Below are 16,797 nucleotides of genomic sequence, written 5' to 3' on the forward strand. Positions count from 1 at the left end.
TTTCTCGCCACATCGAAATAATTCCAAGTAGTTTTAAAATATGAGGATAAAATATTGACATACTGATTTTTTTTCTTGAAAACTTACTATAAAGTTGATGCTTGGAAAAAACTACTGGACCACTTCAATCACTGTAGCAAAACCACCATTAACACCTTCCTAAATTACACGATTATATATTGTAGCTCTCAGCTACAAGTTGAACAAAACACTTCAGTTGAGCTTGATCAATGTCTCTTCAACCATACTAACACGTAAAGAAAATTAGGATTGTTTCATAGTAATGGAAAAATATTCAGCAAAGCACTTTGTTATTCTACAATGACTCAAACAAGCAGGGAGATTGAAGCCAGGGGGACTGAGAATTGCAAATCTAGAGAAGAACAAGCAGGTGTTTTTAGTGGACAGTCAATGACCACAGAATATGCTCCCCCCTTGTTGCACTGGCAGGTTTGGCATGGTAGGAAGCTTCCAGTTGATAATATGTCAGACATTTGTCTCTGCAACTAAGCCCTTGTGACAAGAGGATTAGGGTGTGAATAAGACCAAAAAAAACTAGCAATGGAAAAATATCAAATGTGGGTGCAAATTCTGACAGCAAACACAAGCAATCTGTTAGAACTGCTGGGCGGCCCTAGCACCACAGTGCCAAGATGTGGCACCTGCAAAAAAAATACTTCAGATCAAAACCTGACACATATTATGTGCTATGAGCAATCACCTGTTATTAAGATCGAGGTCACTTGTGAACGTACTCTAGTCTGCTCAAGCAGAAGGCAAATATACATATGTAGGAGCAATTTGGCACATGGAGTACGCTAAAAACTAGAATACCAAACCAACTGCCTTAGCTGGTTTGCCTTTCTTCAGTGCAGAACTGAAAATGATGACTGCTCTGGGGCGTGAATGAAGATACCACTGCTGGCTGTGAGTGCCCCGAGCCAGGTATGGCTCACCTCTTTAAAACACCCAGTTGGTCCTCACGTAAGATTTTCAGGGCAGTCAGGCTTTGTGCTGCACAGCAACTGACATGGACACACACCTACCTCAGTAGAAAAGAATCCCTATTGAGCAGACAGAAATCTACCATGTAAAACTTCATGTTATACATAAAACTTTTCCTTAAGTAATTGTTAAGTGGTCAAGTCATTTAAAAATGAGTTTAAAAATCAGCTCTGGAGAAATGATTCTAAAGACTGCTCAGAACAGCACCCAGTGTTTTAGTACACATTTATTACTTATATTACCTATGAAATACATTAATATCACAATATTCAAAATACAAGTTTCTAATAAAATATTCAACTTGAACAGGATTTATTCTGTTCTTTGCAGAGACAAGTGCTGCTAAAGTTGCATAGAAATGTAAACAGGTATCAAAGGCCTAAGGCTGAAAGAGGCATCTGCTAAGGAAGTGACAACTTCAGCTTCTGTCAGAAGAATCTAACACACAGTAACAACCCTCTTTGCAAACCAAGCAGTGTAAAGAGGCAAAAAGTGCTTGTGGAGCTTCATCTTGGCCCCCATTTGATGTCTTTCACACCATGAAACTGTCTTTTCAAAGCATGGCTGTCTGCCCACTCAGCATTTAGAAATGAATCGTCGTCATCCTCTTCAAGTTTCTATGAACAGAACCAACAGGTTAAGGCAGCAGTAACGAATGTAACCTGTGCTTAGTCTCTGTGCTACCATAGCTCACAGACAGTTAAAAGACACTGTTACCTTAAGTTCTTCCTGCTTTTTGTAGTAATACAGCATCATCTGTTTTTGTTCTTCATGGCTAATCAGAGGCTCACGTCCTGGAGCTCCTTGTCCTTTCTGAAAGGGAAAGCATACATTTTTTTTCAGATGGCATTTATGATACAAAATAGAACAGGAGAAGCTGCTAAGCAAAAATTTTCAGGACAGCAAAATAAATGAAAACAGGATTACTGAGTCCGTTTTACTTAAACTTCTGCTCTGAAAGACATTAGAAATCTCTCAGCTTTAAGGCCATTCCCAGTGTCTCAGAATGGGCCAATCCATCTTTAGCTCCTCTGCTAACATAGCCTCAAGATGGCTTACAACTTGGTAAAGGAAAACAGCTACAAAACACTACAAATAAAAATTATTTGTAACTACAAATAAAAGAAGAAAATTTCCAGTCAATTATCTTCATGGAAGAAGTGATGCACACAGCAGAGAATAGCTGATGACAGCTATTGTCAACAATAGCAAACAGAACAGTATAAATAGAGATGGCAAATCCCCTATGGAACAAAAACGGTCTGGCTTGCTTTAAATTAGCTCTGCAACTCAAGAATGCAGGCATCCACCGCGAGGTAGGAAAAACACCATCCTACTTTGCATTCTCTGAAGGAGTCCATCGACTAATTAAACAGTAAGACAACTTTCCTGGGAGCCTGCACTTGATGGCTCTTCAATTGCCACACCATTTCTCAGCCACTCTGACAGAAAAGAGAAAGCAATTCTGGTTTTCCAAATGACAAAAATATGTGTCACTTGATGAATCTTTGAGGAATCCAATTACAGACGCTTGCAGATAATAAGATCTGCTGTAGCCATTTCTGCTCTCCAAGGCAGAGAAGCTCTTACTGCCATCAAAGTGAAATGCAGCTCAAGAATAATTCTGAGCTATGGGCAAGTACTGCCCAGAGGAAATGTCAGTCATCTGACATTCATAAATGCATCCTTCGAATGGGATACACTGAAAGTGAACTGAAAATCCAAAAGTTCTTTCCTTGAGTAAGGCTTTCTCACCTGCGATGAGCAGAACTGCACAGGCCTGCACTACAACAGCCCCATCAACTTAGTACTTAATTCTGATAATGTGAGAACATGACCGTGGTGTCAGATGCCAGCACACACTAAATGATAGCCTTCTGCTAAAGCGTCAGGTCTATAAACTGAGGGGAAGTGGGAAATCTTTGCCTCATTTTTGCTCACTAGTGCAGAAGATAGCTCAGACCTACGTTCACAAGCTACGTGTGTCTCACCACATCTGTCTGAGAAGTCTGATTTCTCTTACTAACTTCAGCTGTGGGCTTTAAGAGGCACAGCTGACAGCACAGCTGGGAGGTGCAGGTGCAGCAGCTGGTTTTTCCTTCTAGCACTCAGTGAATTCTCACCGATGACTTCGGGAGAGTCTATGTTTGGGCCCCAAATATACAATCTGTGTCCTCGAAGGAGACAAGTTCACAACACAACCAAGACAACTCGAGGACCTGCAATCAGGAAACTCAGGGCACTGCTTTCAGAAAGGTACTGAGTTGCAGATATTTTCTCTCAGTGAACAGACTTAAAAGTTGAGGAAGATATTCTGTCTAATGCTCTGCACTGAGATGGAACTGAGAGCCAGTTGGGTTTTTGTGCGTGTTTAAACACAACCTGACAAGCTTTAAAACAAGGTGTAAGTATCTCTTTGGTGCACTTTCATAAAGCTCTATGGAGCAGGTAATAGAAATTGCAGTATTTAACTGATAGGCAAAGGAATTACTAAAAAAAATAATTGGGATATAATAAACTAAAAGCTTAATAAAAAATAGATGCCGTTTTAAGGCACTTAATCCAGACCTAATCTAAACCACTTCATATACCTAATAGCAGTTCTCTACCATATGCAATTGGACTGCCAAGACGGGATAACAAAGAAGTCAACTAGTGATACTCACTTTCTGTATCTTGACAATGATGGTCGTTTTCTCATTTCTGCCTACATAGTCAGAAAGCAACTTTGTTTCTTTCAACTCTTTTCCTGCCCACCATAACTGCGCTTCGCCTTCTTCTATGACTTCGAGCCCAGCCTGCAGCAAATAAACAAGGTGAAGGGTGTGCATTTTTTTTTTTGCTAAAACCAGACATTTTTTCCAGGAAAATAAACTTGGAATTAACAGGAAGACCAGTATGATTTACCTGATTTTACACTTTACCTCTCTCTTTTATTGCACTTTCATATTAAAGGTTCGTATCCCATTCAGTTTTGATTTAACAGAAACACTCTGCGAAGCAAACTTCTAATACTGATCTTGAAAAGAACCTACGAGCTATTTAAATTGGGTCCCAGGCTTACTTGAAGACAGCTTTTATGTAACATTTAAAATATACTTCATTCATCTTATTTCTATAGTTAAGCTGTTGGTGTGCTCTCATGTAAAGTATCAGACGATTCTACTTAACAAAATTCCTCACGCACGTGGAAACAAAGTCACCTTAACTGATAAAGTGGAGAAGGACAGCATAGCACAGATGGAACCCAGACACTACATGCAACACGCAAACATGACTGCATACGTGAGTCCCCGACAGGTCTTCTTTATCTTCCAGCTCCATCCTAACTGGATCATGCGGAGGCAATCCCATTGGATACACAATCATCACAGCCCCTCGGAGTTGGTCCAATGCATCTTTCACCATCTCCAGATTAACACACACGTTGGCCTGAACTTGTTTCTGAAATACAGGCAGGGGTCATTGATAATTTTTTATATACACACACGTAGAGACACACAGAGGTATATGAAGAAAGGCTTTGCTCCCCAGTGATTTTAAAGGTTTATCACTGGGATATTTGAACACAGCTGTCTATACAAAGATACTAGGAATACACACACACACACACATATATATACAAATATACATGTATATATTTACTTAATTTGTATATATAAACATATTCCCTAAATCATGTAGGGTGCACATAGTAACAAATGTCTGTGGAATACAGGCACTCAAGTATGTATGCATATGACTGCAGAAACAGGATGGAAAGCCTTTTGCTCCAAGTACTTGCAATTCACCAACAAGACTCGAGTCAAACTGAAGCGAGGACCAGAGAAAGGATCTAAAACTTGAGTCTTCAGTAAGGTGTGGGGTGAAATGTGAGTAAAAGAGTAAAGTGTGGCATATTCATGCAAAGACCTGAAAGACCCCAAGATCATTCCAAATCAGACTGCAACAAAGGGGGAAAACAACCAACCAACCAACCACACAAGGTGCATCTAGAAAAGAACTGAAGTTTTTTCCCTCAGGGATTGAACGGTTCCAGTTTGTGTAAAAGACAACAAAAGAGTAAGAGAATGCTGCCTCCTGGTGGACGTTTAAAGCTCATTAACTGATGACTCAAATTGGTCTCAGTCTCAAAAGATTAACGCACTTACCAGCAATGGAACTGTCAAGAAGGCAAATTTAAGCTCACAGGCAACACTAAAAATGGATTAACTATCTGTATATGACTTAAAGCTGTTTTAGGCTTCCACACCTACTGATTCCCAGAAGCAGAGGACTGAGGAAAAGAAAATAACTTGCAAGTATTTACCAAAACATTAATCTGACAACAAACGTTCTTGAGTTAGTGTTTCCAAGTTGTATGAAAGCTCAGACACTGTGCAGAACATCCACACGTGGTAAACTTTGACTGCAGTCCCATCAAGGCATACTCTTACGCTCATCTTTAAGCACACTGAGACCGAGTGCACATCTGAGTGCCTGTAAAACCAAGGCTTAATCTAGGAGATCAGAGTTTTTCAATTAGTCATAGGTAACAGTCAAAAGACCGTGTTAATGAACAAGAGGTATTTTATTCCAGGAACATCACAGTACACAGTTAACTTTTCACCAGGAAACACGACAAGCATTCACCTAAAGAATGCATCAGTAGCAAATTAGGAGTGTGGGGATGAAGTTAAATGCAATTTAATCATTCAGCCAGGTCTCGGCTGCCAGCACTCGCTTGCTGTTTAATACCTGATTCTTTAACTCGTTGAACCAGCTTGCCAGAAGCCATTAGGAAAATCATTAACAGAAGCGTCAGTTTCTCTTAGCTTATTCCCATCGCTGCAGGATATCAATCAAAAACTGCCTGCCTTTGCACTGAAAAAAGCCCACTTTTAATTAAGCTGTGCAACTACGCGGCCCCTATTAGGGAAGTCCCATTTATCACACGCTGCTTTGGAAAGCTTACCTTGGAGATTAATGCCTTGGCTTCCTCTATGGTCTTTCTTATAACTTGCTGCATTTTCTCATTCGGAGCTAGAAAACAAGAGATAGGTACTCAATAGTCTAGATTTGCTATAAAAACAAACTAAACAAAGCAAAACAAGAAGAGGGAACACCACTCAGAACACACATAGAAAGCCCCACAACCAAGCAAACTGCCTGTCCAGGTTATTCTCTACTGTAAGCAGGCACAGAGGAAGAAATGCCTTCACGGCTAAGTTGTAGTCCATCTACCACATGGATGCTTTAGGATCAAATTTCTTACTACTCTAAGAAACAAAACAGCATTTCCCACAGGCATAGTAAAACTCAGTTTTCCCTGGAGACATCTGACTGATATTGGGAACCTCACTGAAGACAAAAATACTGAGTAAAAAGCAACAGCCATAACCTCACGCTCGCCACAATCCAAAGCAAGACTTACTCATATGACTATTGTGGACTGTGCTGGCAGATGTGCTTTAATCAGAAACAACAGCTTGGAGCTTGCTGCCTTTTTTTATCCTAATTAAAACCTCAAACTAATTTGCAAGTACAATGCACGTTTCATATCACAGCTATCTATTTTGACTGCTATAAAAACTGTCTCCTTGCAAACAAAAATGCAATTAAATCACACTCGTTTGCAGCTACACATTTAAATGCATCATTTAATTTGGCCCACGTTTGCATACTGTTCACTATTATAACTGTTAATGTTAAGAAGCTGTCCACCTGCTAACAAATAAATGCCTGACTCTGACTACAAGTCAGAGGGGTACTATCTTTATGTTAAGGCTGACTGCTAATTTTTATTATAAGGCCACTCAATGCTTGTAACTGTGGCAATTCTGGATGCAAATGAGTGCCCCAAGACACGTGAGAGAGGCTCAACCACTTGGCTGATAGAGGTAGGAGGGAAAACATTCCTGTATATTACAAGATCTTTATTCAGGAGGGGTTAAACTTGCTTGGGGAACGTGTTGTGTTAGAAGAACTATTTACCCCAAAAAAGACATTAGGAACAAGCTACATATGCTGCATTATTCACACGTTCCTCCTTAACTGAACTGCCCTGCAATCCATGCCTACAGGGTTGCTGTACTGAACAGAGAGCAAGAAGGCAGAGCCTCTGCTGCACAGTCAGCCTTCATGGTCCTGACTCCAAAGTGGAGGGGGAGTGGTGCTTGATACGTGCACCAAGAGCTAAGGCCACAGCACCTCGTAGAATTGCAAAGTTAAATAGCATATGTGCTGAAGAGATGTAACACCACTTAGGCTTCTAAATCAACATTAAGTGAGGTCCTAATCTAGGATTTAGGTATGTATAGAATCATAGAATGGCCTGGGTTGAAAAGGACCACGATGATCATTGAGTTTCAACCCCCTGCTATGTGCAGGGTCGCCAACCAGCAGACCAGGCTGCCCAGAGCCACATCCAGCCTGGCCTTGAATGCCTCCAGGGATGGGGCATCCACAGCCTCCTTGGGCAACCTGTTCCAGTGCGTCACCACCCACTGGGTGAAAACCTTCCTCCTAATATCCAACCCAAACCTCCCCTGTCAGTTTAAAACCATTCCCCCTTGTTCTATCATTATCCACCCACAGCCGTTCCCCTCCAGTTTATACGCTCCCTTCAACTACTGGAAGGCCACAATGAGGTCCCCCCAGAGCCTTCTCTTCTGCAAACTAAACAAGCCCATGTAAATGATAGCTTTGCTGATTCACTGTGAAAGCATGCTATTAAACAGATACTACTTAACAAATCTATGCCTCTAGCATCGTTTGTTCATAGGATGGTAGTTGTAAATAACAAACATTAGCTGGCTAACCTGCTAGCCTGATAGATATTAAGTATGCAACTGCCGACTGGTTTTATATTCTATTGAGGCCGGCAAAACAAACAAGAAAGGTTCAGAATCACAACTCCCACATTTGTGATGACATCACAGGCGACGCACGTTCTGAGGGCAGAGACAACCAGCTGCACCCTATTTACCATGTCCGTTCCTCCGTCCAATCTCATCCTTCTTGAAGACACTCCCGCCGCTGGGAACGCACTTTTCTGCCCACTCGTCCTTTAACTTCAGTTCTTCAATCTGCTCGTCCGTCAGCCCTTGCATATTGAGCGGCAAGTACGCACCGTGCTCCGCCAGCTCCTGCATCTCTTCGTCAAGCGTTTAGAGCACAAGGTTAGAAACCTGCCTTACCGAGGACGCACCGCTTACAAAACCCTCTCAGGAAACGCATACGCGGCCGAGGCTCGCACAAGGCCTATGATTTGGGGTGGGGATCCCCGCTCCCTGGACTGTGAGGACGCGAGGCCCTTCCCGCCAGCCGCAGGCCCAGAACCCGCAGCGAGGCGGCGGGCCGGTACCTGCGCACAGCCGCTGCACCTTCAGCCTGCCGTTGTAGATGCGGGCGACGAGAGGCGCCAGCTCGGCGAGGCGGGCGCCGCAGGCCGCCTCCAGCAGGAACTGGCTCTCATCGCCGCGCTTCACGTGCAGCCGCACCATGGCGGGGCCGGGGCGAGCAGGGAGACGACGGCGGGACCCCGCGGTAGCTCCCGCGGCACGTCGCGCGTGCGCGGGAGGCGGTTGGAGCCGCTACCCGTCCCCCACAGCGCCCGCAGCAACGCACGCGCGTCCCTGGATACGGGCGGGGAGGAGGGACGGCGCTTCCGCTTCCGCCTTAGGCGGAACAGAGGGCCCTCATCGGGGCCAATCAGCGCGGCGCAGCCGTGTGCGGCCTGGCACCTCACGGCAAGGAAGACGTGGAGGCCCTGGAGCGTGTCCAGGGAAGGGCAGTGAAGCTGTGAGGGGTCTGGAGCGCAAGTCTGATGGGGAGCGGCTGAGGGAACTGGGGTTGTTCACTGTGGAGAAGAGGAGGCTCAGGATAGACCTCATTGCTCTTTACAGCCACCTGAAAGGAGGTTGTGGTGAGGTGAGGGTCAGCCTCTTCTCCCAGGTAACAGCTATAGGAGAAAGGGAATGGCCTCAAGTTGTGCCAGGGGAGGTATTAAAATGTCTATCAGTCAGTTCAAGCCTAGAGCTTAGACTGACGAAAACTAGATACATTGCAAATGCATTGAAAGAAATAGACTCACCACATCCTCATTTATTTATCTTTCCGTTCTGCAGTTTCAAACTCATTGGATATCACCCAAATATGTTCTATCCACACTTCTAGTACTCACCAGTGCAACCTCTTAAAACACCTGCAAAGGCAGAGAAAGAAATTAGGATGAGAACATTTACTTCCAACCCCATCCCCTCTATTACCAAGGCTTACTTTATTGGACCCTCCATTGCTCCCACCAGAACGCCGTGAGTGTTGGTGTGGAGCAACTGATGCACCTTCCTCTGAGCAGCAGCACCCCTTCCTCTGCCTGAAATGCAGGCAGTGAGGGAGATCTTATGCAGTCATATTGCAATGGGGTGAATCCATGCACATTAATCTGAGGAAAGAAGCCATTCATGCTCTCTGCCCCACAAACTCTGAAAGGCCCTTTCCTTCCCAGTGCTTCCACCTGAAACAGTTCTTCATTGCAGTTCCCACCATGACCCCATCAGGTACTCTCAAACCGGTCACTTCCAACCAACTTGTTGCTGGTCCTGCACAGAGCCATGGGTGTTGTCACTTGAGTTGTGACTTGAGTCAAGGAGCAAATAAATCTGTGTCTGAAGGGGATGACTCCTCACCCAGACCTCGCGTCCCTGTGTGGTCCCCACATTGCTCCCTTCTGGTCTCCTTGATGTCCCTCTGGTTCTCCAGATGGAGGTGGATATCAGTTTCCCAAGTGCTGGAGTTCAAGGAGTGTTTGGACACCACTCAGACACAGGGTTTGAATTTGAGGTGGTGCTGTGTGGAGCCCGGAGTTGGACTCAGTTCTTGCAGGTTGCTTCTAACTTGGGATATTCTGTGATCCTATGAAGCAGGGGCCACCACGCCAATAGCCAAAGCAGCACAGTGCAGAGAGAGGCAAGGCAGTGGTTGGGGGTCTCCCTGTCTGTTCAGTTTGGTCCTTCGGCAGCAACAGGAAAGGCCTAGCCTTTACTGTCAAATTTCTTACACCCACAAGATCACAGAAAATAAGCACTGCATGTGTTAAAAGGCAGTTGCCATTCATAAGGTTGAGATGAAAAAGCCTTTTTGCCATCCAGTTCAGCCTGAACAAGAGGAGGTACAGCAGTGCCAGTGCAGCAGCGAGCTTGTCCTGCGTTGTCTTGTGGCCTGGCCGTTTTACCAAGGACTGTGGTTTGCATCACGCTCATTTCACATAGCAGTCAGAGCATTTCCAAGGCCAGCACTACCTCCTCGCTCTGCCCAGTGACTACAGCCCGCCAGGTCTCTGCCAGCCCTCCAAAGGAGGGCTACAGCCATCTCTACCCCAGAGCAACAACTGAGAGCTGCTCTGGTAAACAGGGCCCCAGGGAAGCATCCATCACGAGAAAAGGAAAAGGTGAGTTCTTAAGGGCAGGTATGTTTATTTTGTTAATACAACACCGTCTTCCACAGGGTATATACGGAATGTTGTACGCCACTGAGTTTCAATACTGCAGTTCTGTAAAGTATACAGCCATAGATATTGTGTGCCACAAGCAATAAAACTGTTACATTTAACAGAGCAGTTTACCACAGGGAACATGGAATTTGTGTAAATGTGTTGAGCGTTTCTATTTTTAATTCTTAGTAATGTTCAGAACTTCTGCTAGTAATTCTTTTCGTTAATACACGTTACAGTGGTTAGCAATATATATATACACACACTACAGTTTTGGAACAGTTCTCGTGATCTTTGCAGTACTTTGCTGTCCATCTCCGTAATCCTGTATAGTGCAGAGGTGCTGTATACCAGGTGCATTTTAGACAGTAGTTTTCAATCACTGTAATTAAATATTCAACAAAGAACATATTTATCACGTAACTCCCACTAGGAAAAAGTTTCCCCCCAAAATGTTTTGCTAATGTAAGAATATACCAAAACACTGATCACACAGATGTTTATAGCAACAGTGTAAAACAAGGTAATCCACATACCGAAGCACAAAGGTTAGAGTACCACTGCTGTTTAAAATGTACAAGTACTGTTTAATGAGCTGAACAGAAAAAAAAAAAAGCACGATATAAAATTCACTATAGTCACTCCTCTATCCAACTGCAGCTCATGGCTAACCAGACAGTGTTAAAGGAAGAGTGGATCGTTTTATAAATAACCTTCCAATAGCATTTGAGGATTTTTTAAAAGTACTGTCATTGTGTGTTTTGCTGCTATAAATATAATGCTAATATGTTGAGTTTCGGTCACTGGTTTTGCAGAACCAGTATGGCTTGTTTGCAAGGAAAGCCAGTGAGCGTTGTAGGCAGGTGTTTGCAGTCCCCCAAGAGATGACAACATTGTGCCACGTTCAGCTTTTGATGGAAGTACACATCTGCATATAAAAGTTATGTGCCAAGATAGCATGAATTGTAAGGAGAACAGCAGGGGGTTTTAACATGTGTAAGCAGAGCTAAGGAAATCAGTTCTTTTAAATCGCCTCGACATAACAAAATACCACGTTTTATGTAAGGTTATGTGAGCTTTAGAAAACATAAGAGCACAGAGTTGCCTTCTTATAGCATAATGTGCAGAACCATGACTTAGGCTTTGCTGGCCTCGAAGCAGCACCAAACGCGGGACGGTCACCGCCTCTGGGGGACGAAGGGTCACTTGTTTAGTTTGACTGCAAAAGTGACAGAATGATATCATTCAGCTCAGAGAATGTTCTCTCCTTTGAAGGCAAGGTTTTGAAAACTCAGCAGTAAGCATAACAGTAGACAGGAAGGATGCTGGGAGGACAGCCGGAACGTGTAAGATGACTTTCTCCTCTGCTGCTGTAACATGACTGCCAGTTCTTTCACCCAGGTCCTTCTGTAGGACAAGAAAGCCCTTCCGACACATGAAAGAAGAGTGGGACGAGCTAATGGCAGTATGTTGTCTGCAACTGGGAAAAGACTGCTTGCTTTATCAAAATTCAAGGGGATTTTTTCCAGAGGTTGAAGGAAAACTTCTATCAGTTGTTTCCAATTTGTGGGGAAAAAAAAAATAAAATTCTAAAATAGCAGTGAATAAATGGATGATATGGAACAGTAATTCTGAATTAATGATGGTGAATATATGTCACAATAATATTTAACAGCTGAAATGTACTGACACAGAAAATTAAAGTCAAATATTGAATATATTAATATACAAAGTATTGTTTGCATTTCGAAATTAAACTATTCCTGTTGTGCCTCAAATTCAAATATAAGCCTTACAAATCTCCATAGCTTCTGTTATAAATTAACTTCTAAACAATACTTGTCAACATTCAAATCTCAATAAACTTTGGCAGCTCTTTGGTAAATACTTATAAATAGCAATTAACAAAACAGTAAAAAGGGAGTGGGAAGGCTACCAGCAGGGAGCTCCCTTCTCTGAAATTCCACAAAGGGGAACGCAACAGAGAGAGCTCCCGAGGCAAAAAAACTATTTCCAGGATTGGTATATTTTACTGAGATTAGTAGCTCATCCTTCTTTCTTTCCCGTCTATTCAAATACGATTACGTTGGGATTTTAATAAACTTCACACCATTTTTTGTGCTCTACCATATATACATATTCAAAATTTATACACAAATAATAGTGGCTGTTTACGAGTAAAGTTTCAGTGCATTTGCCAAGTAATTATTGCACACAGAATAATCTCAAATGCCCAATTATTCTACTGGATAAACGTAGCAACAAATATAACCTCTTATATGTTTTGAAGATCTATCTTTCTGTAAAATCTTGCGTTGGCGACACCTTAGGTGCCAAAGAAGTGAAAGGATCTGCAGGGGATCTGTTGCTGGTTACTCTCGATGGGACAGGAGGTGCAGGCGGTCTTCTTGCTGGCATCGTATAGAAACAATCAGTAGAACTTTTATTCCAGTCATTACCAAAGGTAAAGTCTGAACCAAGAAAAGTATTTTGTTCAGTGCCCAGCAAATCTGGAGATCCAGCTGACTTCCTGGAACCGATTTGCTTAAAATCTGGAACACTTTTAGATGGCTTTAGCTTTACGTGGAAATTCTCATCCTCCTCGTCAAAAGTTACCCATCCTTTTGGCTGTACATGTTTTACCATGAGAGATCTACTTCGCAAGCAAAAACTGTTTTCAGGTGCATCAACAGAAAATACAGGCTTGCTCGTATTAGAACTGGAGGGATTTAGAGAAGGGAAGGGATTGAAAGCGGCGTGTCCTTCCTGTAAATGTGAAGTTATTTCAGGTTCTCGAGTTTCTGTTCTAAATGGGTTTCCAGCAGTAAGCGTTCTTTCAGTGAATGGATTTGTGCTGTTCAGCCCAGTAACAAATGGATTTGGAGAGCTGCGCGTGTGTTCCTGGGATATGTTAAGGGTTGGAGCAGGAGGCATTGCTGGCATGCAACTTACAGTATTCAAAATATCATTTCTTTGTGTTGCGGAAGGCAACTGCATCGTTTCCTTTTGGTTTAAGGTTGGAACAGCTGATGTTCGAGCAGATGTCTGCATCTTTGACACAAGCAGCTGAAATGACAAATCTTCAAAAGGGTCGCTATTTAACTGTGTTTCAAGTTTAGTGCCATAGGTTCCATTTGTTTTAATCTGGAAAGAAAACAAGGTGTTCAGTAATCACACGACCGTCTGCTTTTAAGATTATTACCATCTCCCCATTTCTCAGTTCTATGAAAAGAAAAGAAGCGCTTGGGCTTAAACTGAAACTTCAATACAACTTGGCTGCAACTTGTACAGTGCGTTTATTGTAGAATGATTGCTTCTTTTCTGGAACAAAAAAAAAAAAACCCTTAGCTCCTTTTCCAAAGAAAAGCTTCCTAGTAGCTAAAGTTAACTCCCTGTCCCACAGCTTCATGCAGCTCAGAACCCTCGCCAGAAGCTCTGTTGGATATGGTACTGGAAACTCTTCAAGAAACTTGGGCAATTGTGCTATATTCTAAACAAGTGATAACCCAGCACAGATGCGAAAGGAAAAGCTCTAGTTTTCACTGTTGGAGAGTTTCTAACGCAGATGTTAAAAGCAATATTTAAGCATCACAATGAAAGAGAAAGTTAGTGTTATTAGTGTATGCGCTTTAGGCATCTCTATGTAGATGTCTATTTTGTAGGCATCTCCAGTACTTCTTGACATGTGAAGCTACGATCAATCATCTTTGGCAGGAGGGAGAGGGACTTTCTTTTAAAACACATTTTGATTTTAAAATGGCAAGTTATCATTGTTTAGAATAAGACCAAACGGAGAGACAGTTTTCTCCATGAACCTTCCTTATCTTTTAAAAGCAAACTTTTAAACAACAGTGTAATCATTATACCTTGTTCCAACTGTCCAGAAAGGCAGAATATTTATTACCTACAGATTGTCTAAGTCACGACACTGACAGAACAAAGTTTGGAGTTCCACCTTATTAAGCTAAAGCGCAGCAATTAAGATTGTTAAAATAGCTTCTGAGAGTTCTACTCTCAGCTCTATCATTTTAACTCATTACTTCAACATACCGAAACAGTTTAGATTGTTAGCGTGGAAATTGTTTGCTTTGTTGAACTGCTTTGTTGAACTAGCTAAAACTATCAACTGAAATATAGTATTATTAAGTAGCCTAACCTCAGCCTTTACAAAAATGTTTTTACTTCATTTTTTTGGCAGTAGTTTGAAGCACATCTTCATGCATACACTTACTAATATACAAAATAGGATGATTCAGTTTAGAGACTCTCAGCACTTACAAATATATTAAAGTTTTCTGTTTTTATCAGAACAAAATTAGTTACATGCATCTCTGGCATTACTAAGCCAGAGAGTTTCTAAAATAGATGAAGCCTAAGATTACCAAACCATAAACAGAATTGTTCATCTTATAAGGATACGGCATTTCATAAAATAGTACTAAAACAAAGACATCAAGTAACAGAGGGGAAATATGTAAAACTGTAGAATGAATCCAAATTAAATGCAGCTTGGCACAAGTTGGTTAAATCTTATGTCCATTCACCAAGTAATCAAAAAGTACAAAATCCCAAAGAAACTATAAATCCCAATTGCTCTTTATTGTAGGCAAAATTTGGTCTGAATAATTCTGGAAACACGTGCTTTTAAATTGTCCAAAGTATAACAGAATTTTAATTGTAACATTCAGCCCATTTTACTATGGGTAACAGTAAGATCTCTGTTCTTGGAGAAATGTGAATCACAGAATCATAGAATGGCCTGGGTTGAAATGAACCATAACGATCGTCCAGTTTCAACCCCCTGCTATGTGCGGGGTTGCCAACCAGAATCAGAATTACTCAGGTTGGAAAAGACCTTAAAGATCATCAAGTCCAACCATGACCTAACCATACTACTCTAACCACCCTCCGCTAAACCATGTCTCGGAGCACCACATCCGAACGGTTTTTAAGCACATCCAGGGATGGTGACTCAACCACCTCCCTGGGGAGCCCATTCCAGTGCTTAACAGCCCTTTCTGTAAAGAAGTGTTTCCTGATATCCAACCTAAACTTACCCTGGTGCAACTTGAGGCCATTTCCCCTCATCCTGTCACCCGACACCAGTGAGAAGAGACCAACCCCACTCTCTCTGCAATCACCTTTCAAAACACCTACTTCTTGTTTGTTTTTTTCCAAATAGATGATGAGCAGCAGATGCAGCCTAAACAGCGTAGATAAGATCTAACTGTTTCATTAAAGATGATGAAGCAAAATTTTTGCTATGTCACTAGTAAATACAGTTAACACTGTCAATTTTTACTGCATTATGAAAAGAAAAAGCAAACTACAGTATGACAGTCAATCCATTAATGTGGACGGGTGATTTTAATGTGGATGAGACTGCAGATGTATGAAAAGCAGATTCATACATCCTTTCTGCTTGAACAGATGGAGACCACATACAATATTGGTAAATAGGCAGATACCTGTTACCCTGATGGTTGCTCCTGCTTGTGAAAGAGAAACAGACATCAAAGGAAAGAACATTAGGGAGAAAATCCAAGTAACAAAGCAATCTCATGTTAAAAATACTTTGTTTTAACAACAACATTTCTTGGTGATATGAAAATGAAATTAAAATATTTGTTAAAAAACACTTCAACAATTTAAAATTCCTGTTGTATTTTACTGTAAGATTTATAAGCTTTACCATTAAGAGTCCAAAAAAAACCAGCTCGAGCCAACTCTAATTTTATTTCCGTATGAACATTCACTGTATAGATGACTTGTGCTTGTTTGTGAAAATTGTCTATATAGAAATTTGCATACAGATAGTCTAATTCTAATCACCCATTAATATAAAAAGCACCACAGCCTCTTTCTGGGAAATGTGTTGATATAACCTTCCAGCGACAGTTATAGCTTTTCAATCTGAAAAACTATAAAGACTTCTCACTCTATCAAAAACCCAGATCTTCTTAATTCAAAATAAGTAAATCCTCTCTATATACAATAACTACTTTGCACTTTTAATATATTTCTTGGTGATCTACGAAGTCCCAAATATGCACTCTGTATACGAGCAATTATTTTTATAAAGAAAAAATTTAGTTTCTTAAATATCACAGTCAAGCTCTGAATCAAAGGATGGGTTTGGAATCCATTGCCCCTGAACAGACACTACATTTATTTAAACACCTTTTCTCAGAAAATTTCATATTTGTAAATGGTAATCAAAAAATGAAAGAAGCATCATTTAACTAAACTCTTTTTAAAATAATGAAAGAAGAAATTAAAAACTCTAAGCTGGAGACAATAAACAAAGCTCAAAGTGGGCT

General features: G+C 41.6%; 2 protein-coding genes and 1 long non-coding RNA gene across 13 annotated transcripts in view; 1 reads left to right on the top strand and 2 right to left on the bottom strand.

Annotated features, from left to right (window-relative positions):
- Positions 1-1,216: 1,216 nt before the first annotated feature.
- C21orf59 (C21orf59 homolog) lies at positions 1,217-8,557 on the bottom strand. Its single transcript, NM_001006258.2, has 7 exons — positions 8,351-8,557; positions 7,973-8,140; positions 5,960-6,027; positions 4,291-4,449; positions 3,672-3,803; positions 1,723-1,818; positions 1,217-1,622 (listed from the first exon to the last, which is right to left on the bottom strand). Exons 1-7 carry the CDS (start codon positions 8,487-8,489, stop codon positions 1,512-1,514), a joined length of 873 nt encoding a protein of 290 aa, NP_001006258.1. The 5' UTR covers positions 8,490-8,557; the 3' UTR covers positions 1,217-1,511.
- Positions 7,942-11,319, top strand: LOC121106698. Its single transcript, XR_005839501.2, has 2 exons — positions 7,942-8,165; positions 10,137-11,319. It is a non-coding gene; the product is annotated as an uncharacterized LOC121106698 (long non-coding RNA).
- Positions 10,437-16,797, bottom strand: part of SYNJ1 (synaptojanin 1) — a 61,810-nt gene continuing 55,449 nt past the window's right edge. For 7 of the 11 annotated variants that reach the window (XM_015299851.3, XM_015299854.4, XM_015299833.4 and 4 more), the window contains one exon: positions 10,437-13,621. In XM_015299851.3, the coding sequence (XP_015155337.3) occupies positions 12,770-13,621 (852 nt within the window). In that variant the 3' untranslated portion in view covers positions 10,437-12,769. Of the gene's footprint in view, positions 13,622-15,945; positions 15,970-16,797 lie in introns of all 11 variants that reach the window. The other 4 variants (XM_015299861.4, XM_046900930.1, XM_046900903.1 and 1 more) reach the window with 2 other exon arrangements.

This window comes from Gallus gallus, chromosome 1 (assembly GCF_016699485.2).
Source record: "Gallus gallus isolate bGalGal1 chromosome 1, bGalGal1.mat.broiler.GRCg7b, whole genome shotgun sequence".
Lineage (NCBI taxonomy): Eukaryota > Metazoa > Chordata > Aves > Galliformes > Phasianidae > Gallus > Gallus gallus.